General features: G+C 44.0%; 1 protein-coding gene and 1 long non-coding RNA gene across 5 annotated transcripts in view; one reads left to right on the top strand and one right to left on the bottom strand.

Moving 5' to 3' along the window:
- The window catches only part of ITGA6 (integrin subunit alpha 6), a 57,152-nt gene extending 53,691 nt beyond the window's left edge, over positions 1-3,461 (bottom strand). For all 3 annotated transcript variants that reach the window (XM_075000796.1, XM_075000798.1, XM_075000797.1), the window contains exon 1: positions 3,070-3,461. In XM_075000796.1, the coding sequence (XP_074856897.1) occupies positions 3,070-3,233 (164 nt within the window). In that variant the 5' untranslated portion in view covers positions 3,234-3,461. The remainder of the gene's footprint in view (positions 1-3,069) is intronic.
- Positions 1-15,415, top strand: part of LOC142016631 (uncharacterized) — a 505,011-nt gene that overhangs the window by 218,800 nt on the left and 270,796 nt on the right. The gene's annotated exons all lie outside the window — the stretch shown is intronic.

Genomic DNA, 15,415 nt, shown 5'->3' on the forward strand with positions numbered 1-15,415 from the left:
ATAGCAATTGTGAAAATGAATGCCATTAATTTTGCAAACAGAAGATCATGCCTGGAAGTTTCGGTAGGGAGGCAGGTGAGGAAAAAGTAGTGAGGAGGGGAGGGAAGGAGGGAGTTTGATTCTCCACAAGAACCTCCATCAACTTCAATTAGGCTTTTGTCTATAAAGCAAGCAGTACTGTAGCACCCTCAAGACTAAAAATTTTTATTTTATTTATTTACTAAGCAATTGTTAGGCTTTACGGTGCTCCAAGACTGCTTGTTTTTGTGAAGCTACAGACTAACATGGCTACACCCCTGAGACTATTTTTGTCTAAGTGAGGGCTGACCAAAAACAGGTTCCAACTCAGAGGTCAGTCACTCCATCAGTAAGGGAGATCAGAAATTTGAGGTGAGTAAGGAGTTCAGGATCTGACCCATAGACCAGACACTTTAAAATGTAAAACGCCTGAAAGGCAACATCATCATCTTGTAAAAGTTTCTACCTATCCTAATTTTGTCCACATTTCTATACTGAGCACCACACAATCTTTTTTACCTTTTTATCCTCTTTGAGGTAGGGAAGTGTTCTGATCTCTATTTTACAGATTAAATTATTTGCAGTGGACACACAAAAAACCTGAAGCTAACCAGTGAACAAAAACCAGGCCTTCTATCTAGTACTCTAATCACAATGGTGGTGTCCAACCATTTCTGAAGCAACAGTGATAGCAATCTATCCACATCATTCTGAAAATGTAAATAATTTTGCGAGAAAGATCTTCTGAACTTTTTTAAAAACTCTGAATTTTTTTCATTTAAAAAATGTTTGAATCCAAAAAAGTTTGAATTTCTATTATTCAAACCAACTAGCCACACTCAACCCATCAAAGAGCCACTTGCTGCTAATGTGTTGGAAACCACAGCACTAGGCCATCCTTCCTTATTCTATATTTGCAAGAGTCAGACTGAAAGGAAGAAGTGGTCAAAACGCATTTAGATACCCAAAATATGCAACAGCCTCTACACATCACTGAAGTCTCCTCTTTTACATTTTGTCCCATTCTGCTTTTCATATGAGTTCAGATCTAGGAAGCCACGTCAAAGTTAGAAGAACCTGTGGATCTCCAGCCACAGACTGTGGATGGCTCTGTGGTGCTGAGAAGGCAATTTCATGTTAATAATCTTCAGAGTAATTTCAATTATGTTTTTCAGACTCAGAGTATTGTGACTGCCCTCCAAGAGATTATTAGTGATGCAGGAATATTGCAATTGTCCCTGCACATCACTATATACTTACTAGCAACACTGACAGCACCATGATAATCCTTTTATTGATAAAAACTGAAATGACACAACTTTCAAAAATACCATACATGAACTTTCACATAGGGCTATGCTAAAAGGCAATTGCTCATGTGTAATTTTTCATTCTTTAGCACCGTAACGCTCTGCATCCTCAATAATTATGGAATTCTAATAGCTCTGGATTTAAACTCATGCAACCGCCCTGAAATCAGTGAAGTTGAACAGGGCACAAGTCAAAGTAAAATGTGACCCTGGAAGTTTTAAGTAAGGTTATCAGGTAACCTTCTTGCTGACTTCACTTCTCCAATGTACTATAGATTCTTTCTGGATTCCAGAGTCTTCCTTTTCAAATAAATATATTAGTTTTGGTCTTTCATTAGTCCTCACACAGTACGGTATCACCCATAGAGAGCATACACAGTAAAATCTGGAAATGTGTTTAGTTTTATACAGAACAAGTGGATAAGAAAATATATTTTACTGGACCAACTTCACACAGGAAGACCAAATAATTCTGCACTTAGTTACTCCCAAGAGCCTCCCAGAAACCATAAGTAGTAACATTTTATGCTCCCTGTGGATCTCCCAAAAACAATCTCTTTATCATAATCACACTGGCAACACCTTATTGGCCCAACCTTTCCTGAAGGAACTTGCATCTGCCCTGTGGAACAGGTTCAGTCCTGAACACCAGGGATTTTATTGCAGAAATACCCATACCTCTCATCCTCACTTGGAGTGCTTTTGAATCAGTCATCATGCAAGTCAGACAGAACTTAGTAAGATTATTTTTAACTCAAAGATTTTACTAGATACATCTTACTTCATCTCAGGGCAATGCTTAGAATAAAAGTCTTACATCAGCAACGAAAAGAATCCAAAAATGCTGATCCATGATTTCCATTATGCAGCAGCAAGAGTAAAGCTTATCCCCTGCAGCTATCACATCGGGGGAGCTGCACAATCAGTATAAAACCAAAGATTTCTTAGTAGGCCCCAGTTTCTGTAACGTGCTTTTCGCTAACGGGAAGGCACTTGCTTTCCTAAGGGCTTCAGGCTCATGCCGCTGGCCCCAGTTACAACCGGGGGCAAGGTCCTTTTGTTGCCATACGCCCCTGCGGAATTCTTTGTTCGCAGTAACCAGGAATGCAAGGTCAGGGTTTGCCACCAGACTCACCCGCCTGCCTGCAGCAACGCCGCCGCTCCCCCCCTGCAGTTTGCATCACTGGGACACTGGGGGCGGGGGGGGAGAGAAGCCGACAACTCGCCATGTCAGGAGGGGCTCCGCTCCCCTCCCTCCAGCGCCCTGAGCTTGGGGCGCCCCGGGGGCTGACGCCACCCGCTCAGCTCAGCCGTTTTACTGCAAAGCAGCGCGCACATCCGGCGGCTGCACGCCCCGAGAAGCGGCCGCCGGGCTCTGCTCCCCAGCTCCTGCGAACAGGTGGCTGCAGACCCTCTGCCGGCCGCCAGGCAACCAGGCCGCTATTCGCGCCCGCCGGCAGCTCACGGGGAGATGGACCGGACCGGACCGGACCGTCCAATCGCGCCTGCTCGCTCGGGCAGCTGCACCAGACGCGGCGGGAAAGGACGCGCCGCTCGCACCTGCAGGGCGCGCCCGGGAAAGGCGCGCGCAGCCCGGGGAGAGTCAAACCTGCCCCTTCCCGCCACACACGCGCCGAGCTCGCGTCCCCCGGGGGCTGGGGTTGGGGCTGTGTCTCGGCAGCCTGGCGGGCCGGGCTGCAGCCGGGAAGTTACCATGGGGGGGGCGGCGGGGAGCACTTACAGCCTCTTCTCCTGCGGCTCCAGCTGCCGGTGCATGGCCAGGGAGAAGCCGAACAGGCTGCCCGGCTCGCCTTGCTGCAGGATCACGTTGTCGGTGTCCAGGTTGAAGGCGGAGGCGAGCCCGGGCAGGAGGCACAGGTACAGGAGCGTCTGCGCGGCGGCCATCAGCTCCGAGGACGCGGGAGCGGGAACCTGCTGCTGCTGCTGTTGCCGCCGCCGCTACCGCCGCCAGCCTGGTACGCTCCCCTCGCGGCCACACGGTCAATGAGCCCCTTGTTCTCCGGAGACTCCCAGGCTTCGCACTAAGTGACGAAAGGAGACGAGCCCCGCCTCCCCGGGCCCGGCCCTGCGCTTCTCCCTCTCCCCGCCCGCCACCGCTTCCCAGCCCTCCTTCCAGCGCCTGAGCAGCGCCACGAGGCTCTACCAGCCCAGCGGCACTGTAAGTGACTTCAGCAGCCGGCCGGGGCACGGAGGCTAGCCCACCCCTGCACGCAAACTTCCCCCAGCACGGTCCTGGCGGCGCACTCGCGTGCTGCACCCGGGGCCAGCTGGCAGGAAGCTGCAGGTGGTGGCTTATTGCCAATTCCTTGTTGAAGGGGTTCACAACATGTTAACTTGCTGGGGTTCCAGCACGCGTAAGGGCCAGTAACTCCTGGTTTACCCCAATCGTGTCTTCATCGGGCCTTGGGAAAATAGAAGTTAAGAGTAAGGTTCTCACCTTGCACAGTAATAAAGTTTTGGGTCAGAGGGATCTGCCCCCAGATTGTTCAGAACCCTTCCACACATGCAGAGACATAGGCATTAGGGTGACCCAAGTGGTATTTTGTCATTTACAGCTAGTCAAACCCCAGTTAAGTATTCAAATGAAGAGTCCTTAAATAAACAGCTGGGAATAAGTAACAAAACACTTGACAAACATAGAGCAACCCAAGTGCATTGATTTCACACTCTTCTGGTGACTTCGTAGTCCCTCAGCCAAAAAATCATAACAGATGCTGCAGGCTCAATTCCAGCAAGGATACCTCCCAGTGAATTGAGCTGAAAGTGACCCAGTGAGTAGAGGATGATGGGCTGGAAAAAAGACCATGGAAAGGAAGCAAACCATAAAATACTGAAAATTGATTTACTCATTGAACTAATATTGAACATATACCAGCAACAACAAGAAAACTCCAGAGGGACAGCAGTATGCATTTATAAATGAAGAGACCCAAGCCATTAGTCTTTTAGCTGCTACAGAACTCATTGTTTTTAAAGACATGTCCAGAAGTAAATACATCCCAAGTCATTAGACAGTGACTACATGCTCAAACATTTTCAAAAAATCTATTTCATCTGTTGAAAATCAGAGTCAATTTTGGACTGCAGCCGTCAGAACTTCAGTTTGTTTCTAATGTTCACTATACAGTACACAGTTCCCAAAAGATGAACAAAAACAAAGACTACCACCACCAATGCTTATCCATATTGGTTCTTTTAGTCCCTGCTGCAAAGCACACGGGAAAAAAACTTTACCTATACATCCTTACTATAAATATTCAGTGTATTTTAGCCTCAAACCTCCATAATCTCTAAAATTATTTGAGATTAGCCAACTCCCAATCTACAATTGTTCAAAAACAACAGGCATCTGAAGCATCCCATATCACTTTTTGTTATGCTATCACTTAGAACTCTGCAGAGATGTTTTGCAATGTACATAAAACACTGGAAGGGTAATGTGTCAGCGGTGATTTTTAGTTTGTTTGTAGTTAACATTTGTTACTGTATCCTGCATCCAAAGTTTTGTTTTTTGTTTTTGTTTTTTTTTTAAAAAAAAAAACATACAAATCAACAAATAACATGGCTCAGTAGCATTTCTTGGCTATTAACATGCATGCTATGAGAAGTAGGGGCAAGCCAAGTTCTAGCTACAAAGACCAAACAGCCATGAATCAGAAGTGAGGGTGCCAGTAATTCCATATGATGGGCTTTTCTCAGCCTTTCATCAAAATTAAAAGTACTGTATCATTATGACCCAAATGTTCCCGTAACAAGATGACATCTTGTGACTAGAATCTACTAGACCTGAAAGCAGGCATGTTCAGTTTTGTCAAAACAGTTCTGTACATGACTGCTTTGAATAGGCTGGTATTTTTTCTCCTTAACCTTTTGCCAAATGCCTAGGACAAAATTACTGTAGTGAAATTATTTTAAAGATTAGCGTATGAGCATCTGAGTGTTTGAAATGCTGTTCAGGCAGATTTTTAGAGATACATTTCAGCAAGGTCATTGTAATATACTTACATATTTTCTAATAGTCGTTGATACTGCAAATATATTTTTTAAGAAAAGAAATCCATCTGCTGCTCTTACAAATACCCCCACACTTCAGAAATGTTCTTCTGTAGCTGGGAAATCAAAATACATATCTTTTGAATTAGGCTCCAAGATATTTTTTCTAATAAAAGCCTTCTCTTGCTGCCTGATTCATTCACAACTATAATCCAGTGTTCAGTCACTCCACAATCACTCCCCAGGGCATAGATTTCTGTTGACACAAACTAGTACTAGACTGTGGTTTCACAAGAGATGAGGACTGGAAACAGAGGAGTAAAATTATTACAGTTGATAGATTTGATGGTAATTAACACTTTCTAAAAACAAGTGGTAGGAGTTTTCCCCACAATAATATCCAGCCTACCTACTGTAGTACTTTGAAAAAGCAGCAATAGCTTAGATTAACTTTGGTGGAAAGTAGACTCTTCAAATACTCTTATACTGCATTCAAAATATTTTGGACAATGCTTTTGCATTACATATATTGAATCCCTCTTGCCAATGCTATCTTAGGTATATTTTAAATGGTTCACTATTAGCCTTATCATTAGTGATATGAAACACAATTTCATGATTTCTTATTATCAGAACTGACTAATAATGAATATTCAAAAATGCAAAGCCAGTAAGGAGCTATGTGGCACCTTAGAGGAGACAATTGATTTATTAGTAAGGTGACCATCTGTCTCATTTTAGCTAGACCTGCCCCCCCCTTTTTTTTTTTTTTTTTTTTTTTTTTTTTTTTTTTTAAAAAGCTCCCTGGAGAGCATTCCAATTTTTAAAAAAAAAAAAGCAAATTCCACCATTTGTTGCAAAACAGGGACCTGAATTTTAAAGAGACAGCGCAGGGGCTTCTGTTTAAAGAGCCCACACCCCTCCTCCAGCTGGCTCTTTAAACAGACTGTTTAAACATGCTATTGCCAGCAGTCCTGGCATGATGGGGGGGGCGTGGAGGAGGGGCAAGATTGTCAGAAGCCATAATCAGGCTATTGTGCTTGCTTTGTTCACGTTGCCCAAGAAAGATAGAGGAGGCTGCGTCTTAGATATTTTCCATTACAAACACTGCTGGCAGGTAACAGGATCGGGGTAGGGCAGGCCCCTATTGCAGAGAATGGGGGCATCCACTTGGGGGGAAAGGGGCAGCTGTTAGGCAGTTGCACTAGCTTGGTAGCCCGCAGGCAGCTCAAACAGGCAAGTACTTGGAGCAAAGGGTAGCTTGACCCAGGCCAGGAGTTAGATGGGGGATCATGGGTTTGGAGGAGTCGCATGAAGGATGGGGGACAGGACTCAGGAGGGAGTAGAGACAAGAAGAAGGGGACAAGGAAGATGAATCATGGAGGAGGGCTGGTAGGGCTGGATTAACTCTTCTGGAAGCGAGCGCTATTAGATTTTTGTGGGGCCTCAGGCTTGAAGAGGGCACAAAAACAATGCATTCAAAATATGAGTGGGCAGTGCTTCTGGCTGGGCCAGAAGGCTGGGTGTGAGATGGAGTGAGGGTGCTCCAGCTAGGAGTCCATGCTCTAGGGTAGAGCCTGGGATGAAGGATTGGGGTGTAGTGGGAGAGAGCTCCAGGCTGGGCCCCAGAGGCTTGGAGTGTGTGAGGGGGGCTCAGCCTGGCCTACTGATGGATGGGGGCAAAGGGGGCAAGTGCCCAGGACCCCAGGCAATTTAAAATGACCTGGGATCCCCAGAACTTAAACTGCTCAGGTGGGTGAACACCTTCCCTTCCCCCACTCCACCCCACCTTTGGGGCAGCTAACCTTCTGCTCCATTCTTTCTGCTCCAGAGACACGCCCCCCCCACCCTTCAAGAGCAGGTAGTAAAAGGTGAGGTAATGGGAGAAATAGGGTGGGTGCAGGACATTTGGCTGCTCCACTTTGCATAGGTGTTGATGGTTTAGGAGAGAGAGAATTCTTCTTACAACATAATTCTTTTGGCATTTCATAGCTATTGGAAACTGATCAATAATGTTTAAAATACATCCTGGCTACGTCTACACTAGCACACTACGTCAAAGTAGCCTATTTCGACGTAAGAACATTGAAATAGGCTACTTTGATGCGTATCGTCTACATGTCCTCCAGGGCTGGTGTTGTCGACGTTCAATGTCGAAGGAGCAACAGAGAACATCAAAAGGAGTCGCCCCGGATGGAAATGCAGAGCATCCACACACACACACACACAAGTGCTCCCCGTCGAAATAAGGGGCCAACAAAGTCCCAAGCCACTCCCTTAAAGGGCCCCTCCCAGACACACACAGCCTGCACAGCACGAGATCCACAGAGCCAACAACTAGTTGCAGACCCTGTGCACGCAGCACAGACCTCCAGATACAGCAGAAGCAGCAGCAGCCAGAAGCCCTGGGCTAACGGCTGCTGCACATGGTGACCATAGAGCCCCGCAGGGGCTGGAAAGAGCGTCTCTCAATCCCTCAGTTGATGGCCGCCATGGAGGACCCCACTATTTCGAAGTAGCAGGACGCAGATCATCTACACACGCCCTACTTTGATGTTGAACCTCGAAGTAGTGTGCTATTCCCATCTTTGGATGGGAATAGCGATTTTGATGTCTCGCCGCCTAACATCGATTTCAAACGTCAAAATAGCACACGGCGCATGTAGACGCAACGTGTGCTATTTCGACGTGCTGGCTACTTCAAAGTAGCCAGCTAGTATAGACGCAACCCCGTGTTACTTTACTAATTGATGCATGGTAAATTAAAAAATGGAAGAGCTTTACCATAAATCCTGTTTATTTGACTTTTCAATTAAAGCTTTGCTTTCCAGGTAAGTGATTTTCATCAAGTTTTAGCATTTATTTGGGAAGAGGTATTTGAACCATTAGGCTACAGCCCTTATCTTAATCTAGCCCTGCCCTGGGAAATGGCAGAGCTAGCTAGGCCAGGACTGCAAAGCTGACGGGGGAAGAGAAGGCCCACAGGCCTGGGCATCTCTGGGGTGGAGACTGACAGCTGGGCCCAGTGCTTAGATGTGAGGTCAAGTGACTGGGAGAGAGAAACCCATGATGGGAGATTTCAGCGGGAGACTGCAAGAGGCAGCAGCAGGGCAAGGGCTGAAGATTTCTAAGACTTTCAGTGCTGTACCTCTCATGGGGGCTTATAAATTACAAGCTCTGAAAATTCTGTTTACAGAGTGGGGTATTCAATGTACGTCTGTTGTATAAAGATTGGTGGCAGGTTGGAAGATTTGGCAATGGTCTTGGCACAGTTTGTATGGCTATTAGAAGGTGTGCTGTGCCGTATTGAATACAGTGAGCTATTGAAAGGTATCAGGTATGAAATAATATATTGTTTCACTTTGAAAGTTAGGGGTATAATTTATCTGTTATAAATCCCCTGACTCCAGTGAAATTAAATGGCGGGGGGAGGAGGAGGCATCATGGGGAACTAGTCTAATAGGCTTCATTCTTTTTATACTCCTGCAAAAATGTCAAATGGCTTGCACTGATCCAGAACCCAGCCTCAGGGCTCCTTCCTCTCCCTGCCTCTGCTTCCTGCCCTCCTGCACACACACCCAGCCCTGATTTCCAGCAGCTCACTCACATACCCCCAGCCTCCTGCTCTGGCTCCTGCATCTCTCGCTCACTACCAGCCAACCGTCTGTAGGACAGCAAGATGAGGACAAAGCAGGCCCTTTATGTAGCAATAACCACTTAACTGTAGATATATATTTTGAATTTTTACCTATGTTTGTTATAATAATGCAGTATCTTTTAAATGTGTGCTCAGTCAACAATGTTATGTTGAATGTTTCTACTGAACAGTTCTGATGGATTGCCACTGAGCTCGCTTAACTCCATGCAGTTTTACCAGGTGTCCCACATTTCACATAGGGAAAGATGGTCACCCAACAATTATTAGGGCATAACTTTTGTGGGTTGCAATGGAAATTACAGAGGCAGGGTATATATAAAGAACACCAACAATGCCCCCCTGCCATGTATATTGGCCAAATTGGATGGTCTCTGCATCAAAGCATAAATGGATACATATAAGATATCAGGAAAGATAACACACAAGCCTGTAGAGGAACACTTTAAACTCCCTGGGCATTCAGTAATGGATTTAAGAGTAGCCATCCTTCTACAAAAGAATTTTAAAACTCAATTACAAAGGGAGGCAGTGGAACTGGAGTTCATTTGCAAGTGCAAGTCAATCAATGTAGGACTGAATAAGGATCTTAATTGGTTAACACTACAAAGACAAATTTCCCCTCTGGTGATATTTGCAGCTGCAAATGAAACACATACCGGTTGACTTCAGTGGACTGGTCCTACACAATGACAAGCACTTTTTTTGTTGTTCTTTATATATAATCTCACTGCTCTGTAATTTCCACTCCAAATCATCTGATGAAGTAAGTTTTACCCACAAAAGCTCAGGTCCTCATAAATCTGTTAGTCTCTAAGGTGCCACACGACTCCTTGTTGTGTTTGCAGGTACAGACTAACATATCTACCTCTCTAAGACATTCAAAAACGTGATTACATTGAAACCTCTCACAGGATTGATAAAAATGGATTGTTTATAACATGAATCAGATGTACTCAAATCTTTTAGAGTTACATTGGAATATTCTCAAACAGATGAGATGAGGCAGGTGAGGTAATATTTTGTATTAGACTGACTTCTGGTGGTGAGCAAGACAGGCTTTCAAGCTACACATAGTTATTACATACATTTCACTTTGTTTGCTTTAATATGTCCTGCAGAGGGGGAGGGGGATGAAGTTTGAAAACATCAGCTTCCTTCATTGTCCAAATGGCATATGATATTGCAGAGATTAGCCCATCTGTAGAAAAAACGTTAGGGGACATTTATCAACCAACACATACTGAAGGACGTCTTTCTTTGTCCTGTACCAATATAAATGACGATGAAAATTTGGTATGAGTCAATTAACTATAACGTACGCAATAATGCAATGTTTCTGCAAGAATCAATACTCCTGGCTATTGTCTCAGCCAGCTGAAAACCATGTGTCTTTTCTCTAGTCTAACACATGCTCTGCCATAGTTGAGTTTTCAGCTGTCTGTTTATTAATGGCATGTTGGTACTCTGCCAAATAGGCTGCAAGACATTGGCCTGCTGTGCCTACATATTGAGCATCAGTGCCAAAAATGCTCTCCTCATCAATGTAAAAATTGGTTTTATTTAATTATAAGCACTAATTTTTCAGTTTTAGAAATGCAAGTAGAGAGCTGAAGCCAGATAAGACATTTTAATCTACTTTCCAGAGAAACTCTAAAGAGTGATGCCTTGCATTTCTGACCTTTTATGTTTCTGATAAACAAAAACATCTTACATTTATTTGGCATAAAACAGTGTTACTGTACCAGTTGCTGATATACATGGATACACACATGTGCATCTGTTTTGCTGCACATTAAAAAAAGCCAAAATATGTAGACTTTTTTCCCTTGTTAAATTCCATACGCTCATTTATTGTGTAACTCCAACAGATTTGTTGCTGGCACCAGGGATTAAGTCTGGGATCATAGGGGCCAAAGCCCTGTGCTCTACCACATGAGCTAAACACCAGCTGGTGCTCAGCCTAGGCTGTAGAGCAGAGACTTCACTCAACCTAGGATGAGGTCTCACTACCTCTGGGTACTACGTGCTTCCCTGGGCTGAGAAAGCACATCCTGAACGGCTGAGACCTTCCAGCAGTTCATCCCAGACAAGCCGCCAACTGTAAGACAGACAAACCCAGGTCATGGGCATCAGGGATTAAACCTGCAACCATAGGAGCTAAAGGCCAACTGGCTTTTAGCCAAGGCTGGAGAGAAGAGAGACTTCACTCACCCTAGTAGGAGGTCTCAATGCCTCTAGGTACAACTGTATTTAATTTCAGATAGAAAATTGACTCAGACCTATAGGACTAAAATTAGTTAAAAGGTTCTCTAAATTCTTAATTGAATCAAACTTCTAAGATTCAATATTTGTACATGGAATCAACTCTTTGGAAAGATTTCTTTAACGCAGTGCGTCTACAAGTTTTAAAATTGCTGGCTTTCCCAGAAGACTTAATTCAATACAGCTGATGCCTCTGAACAGCAAAGCAATCAGCTGAATAGAATATTACTCTTTTGTATACAAGGATGTTTCTGCTAGAACTTCCACTACTCCTATTTTCACATCATCTCCCCTGGTGTTAGCCCTAGTGACCAGTAGAGCAAACAAGATGGCTGCAGCTGTTGGCATTTTAAGCAACATGTTGTGCTCTGAGCAGATTTGGTGCTAGTGATTAAAATGCCAGTGGCTCCCTGGAGGTCTGGCTATACTTTTCATTCCCACTGTTACAGCTCCACCAAGGGTCAGAGTTCAAACTGCATATTGGATCCACAGAAAACAACAATCCACTCCAAAACCACCAACAAATCATCAAACATACAATTGATTAAAGCTATAACACAACATCAAACATCTACTGAACTTTTACATCTAACACCAGCCTCTTATAGTGTATTGGATACATTTTAAAAGGAGGCGAAAATTGGCTTCAGAGATATTATAATTGTGAAGGGCCTCACTACACTTCCAAAGTACTACAAGAAAAACAAAAAAGAGAGAGAAAAGGCTTTATGTAGAAAAAGATTCAAAAGAACCTGCCTTACAACAGAATTCATTTCTGACACGTGACAGCTGTGTACCACACTTGCACACAATAGGTGAAATCTTGGTTTGCTAAAGTCAATGGAAAAACTGCCATTGATTTCAATGAAGCCAAGATTTCAAACCATTTTTGTTTATGCCTGAGTGTACAATCCAGTCACCCCAGGCCACCATCTTCTGGTTCTTTTGGTATTGTTTCGTTAGTAACAGATATTTAGGTAACTCAAAGAGCTCATTAATCTTCTCAGGAGCTATAAAATGGCTTAATGTGTCCATCAACAGTCAAATTAATGGCCATGTAGTCAGAGTACAGGTTGAACCTCTCTAGTCCAGCGCACTCTCATGTGGCAACATCTGTTATCCACCATGATTTTAGTTAGATGGATGACCATTTATCATGGGTCTGGCCAAAATTCCCATGGTCCCATAAAGTTTCTCTACAGCCACCAGTCCTGGCTCTCAGTTTTCTTTCTGTGCTATTATTTAGCTGTAATTTACCCCTAAATGTCTTCTAAGAGCCCAGTAAGCAGTGGAATGGTTGATAGTGCCGCAGGACAATATTGCTCTCCCATGGTCTGACAAATTCTCTTATTCAGCACTGCTCAGGTCCTGAGGGTGCCAGACAAGAGAAGTTCAACCTGTATATACATTAGAGCAGATTCTGCTATGCCTGGAACTCACCAGATATTTGCAACCCACAGTGGCAGGAACTCAAAGCTGGAGTTGTCCCATTGTTTATAGCCTAGAGAGCATCAAGAAGTAGTGGAATCATGCCTATTAAAAACATTTCAGTACTTAAGTTGAAACATTCAATAAAGTATATGCTGTCCTTTTTCTCTTTCTGCTCACTGAAGAATAGAAGGTGTAAAATACACCTGTAGGATGCATTTCCTCTGTGGTGGAACAGATAAGGGAGTGATTCAGCACATACTCATGTCAGTAAATGGAGCCTCAAACTTTACGCTCCAGTCAGTTTACTTTTTCTATGGAATCAGAACACCTTCTTTGTTGCTATTGGTTGCAGGAATGTTATGTGTTCTTTCTGAGTTTCTAACGATAGCCCAAGGATTAAATTCAGCCCTGCTATAAAGTAGTACAACACTACTGACTTCAATGACATTACAGCTAATTACATTAGGGCTGAATTTTGCCTAAGGTGTTCAAGTTCTTTCACCCAGGGAATATTCTGAGCTTCAAGATGTTCAATAAACATCAATGTTCCTTTTTTGAAACCCAGCTTTATCAGCTTTTATTCCCTGTCGTTAGTATGCCTCATGGCAACAACTACATCTTTGATGCCTTCTAATGAAGTGGTCATTAGCTACTGGATTGTTGTAAAAGATATATATCCTGCATACTTTGTCACTATAGTTATAGTATGTTTAAATTTAATTAGTAAGACAACAGAAACTTGGCTTAGGTATGGTTGGGAAGCGTCACTAAATGGCTTTTTAAAAACGCTCTTGGCCTTGCACTTACACAGATTATTTTGTATTTTCTCCTCTCCCTGCGCCCATTGTTTAGTTGGCAGCAGGCACCTCAGCATTAATCATCAATGAATAGGGGGAGGTAAGCACAAGTAACCGACCAACCATGGGATTTGCGCATTTACTATGAACCTTTTTAACATTTGCCCTCAGTTGTGTGAGAAGAGTGGCTGCGTCTCTGTTCCCTCATTGTAATACTAAAAACAATGCATTACATTAGTCTGTAATACACCAATTGTATTAGAGCCCTCATGAAGTACTTTCTACATTCTCAAGAGATGCACAGTTATCATGGGAACACAGAGATTGGGATCTTAAGCTGTCTGGGTTTCCCACTTACCATGGTGTATCCTAGAATATAAACTCCAGGATGGAGAACAAAGGGAAGGTGCACTGAGTGCCTGCTTACTTCCCAAGGAGGGATGAAGCAGATAGTGCCCGGTATGCCCTGAAGAATTTAACTGGACACAGGAAAAGAGCATCCTACAAGGGCTACGCCCAAGAACATACACAGCAGATAGCGGCAGGCTGGAGCCCACTGAAAGAGGAAGGTTTGCATGACGCTAACAGTGCCTAATGGGAGCAATACAAAATTCTGATAAATCTGATTAGTTTGGGATAACGGCCTGAAGTCTGCATCTTCAAAAACCAACAAGAAGTCCTGTGGCACCTTATAGACGAACAGATATTTTTGAGCATAAGCTTTCGTGGACAAAGACTCGCTTCATCAGATGCGTGAGTGGGGGGACGGGGTTTCAGAGGAGGATTTAAAGAGGGCGTCTCAGCAAAGGGGAGGGCCAGAGCTAACAAGGCCTATTCAGTCAGGGTGGATGTGGCCCATTGTCAGCAGTTAATGTGGAGTTGTGAACATGAAGAGAGGAGAAATCAAGTCAGTTCAGTCAGAGGGGATGTGGCCCATTGTCAATTACTAATGTGGAGATGTGAACATCAAGCGTGGAGAAACTGCTTTTGTAATGGGCCAACCACTCCCAGTCTCTGTTCAATCGTTGGTTGATGGAGTCAAATTTGCAAATAAATTGCAGCTCTGAAATTTCTCTTTGCAGTCTATTTTAGACATTTTTTTTGTCATAGGACTGCTACTTTTAAATCTCTTCCGGAGCATCCAGGGAGATTAAAGTGTTCTCCTACAGGTTTTTATATGTTACCGTTCCTGATGTCTGATTTGTGTCCCTTTATTCTTTTACGTAGAGACTGTCCAGTGTGGCCAATGTAAAGTGCAGTGGGGCATTGCTGGCACATGACGACATTATATTATATTAGTAGATGTGCAGGTAAAAGGATCCCCTGATGATAGTTGGTGCTAGGTCCTGTGATGATGTCACTGGTGTAGATATGTGAGTAGAGCTAGCAGCGAGGACTGTTGCAGGGATTGGTTCCAGGTATAGAGTTACTGCGTTGTGGTCTATAGTTGCTGTTGAGAAATTGTTTAAGGTTGGCAGGCTGTCTGCAGGCAAGGACAGGCCTGCCTCCCAAGGTCTGTGAGGAGTGAAGAATCATTGTCCAGGATGGGTTGTAGATCACTGATGATGCACTGGAGAGGCTTTAGCTGGGGGCTGTATGTGATGGCCAGTGGTGTTCTCTTGTTTTCCTTGTTGGGCCTGTCTTGTAGCAGATGGCTTCTGGGTACATGTCTGGCTCTGTCAGTCTGTTTCTTCACTTTCTTAAGTGGATATTGTAGTTTGAGGAAAGCTTGGTAAAGGTCTTGTAGATGTTTCTGTCTCAGGGATTGGAGCAAATGCGATTGTACCTTAGTGCCTGGCTGTATACAATGGATTGTGTAGTGTGTCCTGGATGGAAGCTGGAGCTGTGTAGGTAAGTATAGTGGTCTGTGGGTTTTTGGTATAGGGTGGTATTTATGTGACCATCACTTATTTGCACACTAGTAA

This window comes from Carettochelys insculpta, chromosome 8 (assembly GCF_033958435.1).
Source record: "Carettochelys insculpta isolate YL-2023 chromosome 8, ASM3395843v1, whole genome shotgun sequence".
Lineage (NCBI taxonomy): Eukaryota > Metazoa > Chordata > Testudines > Carettochelyidae > Carettochelys > Carettochelys insculpta.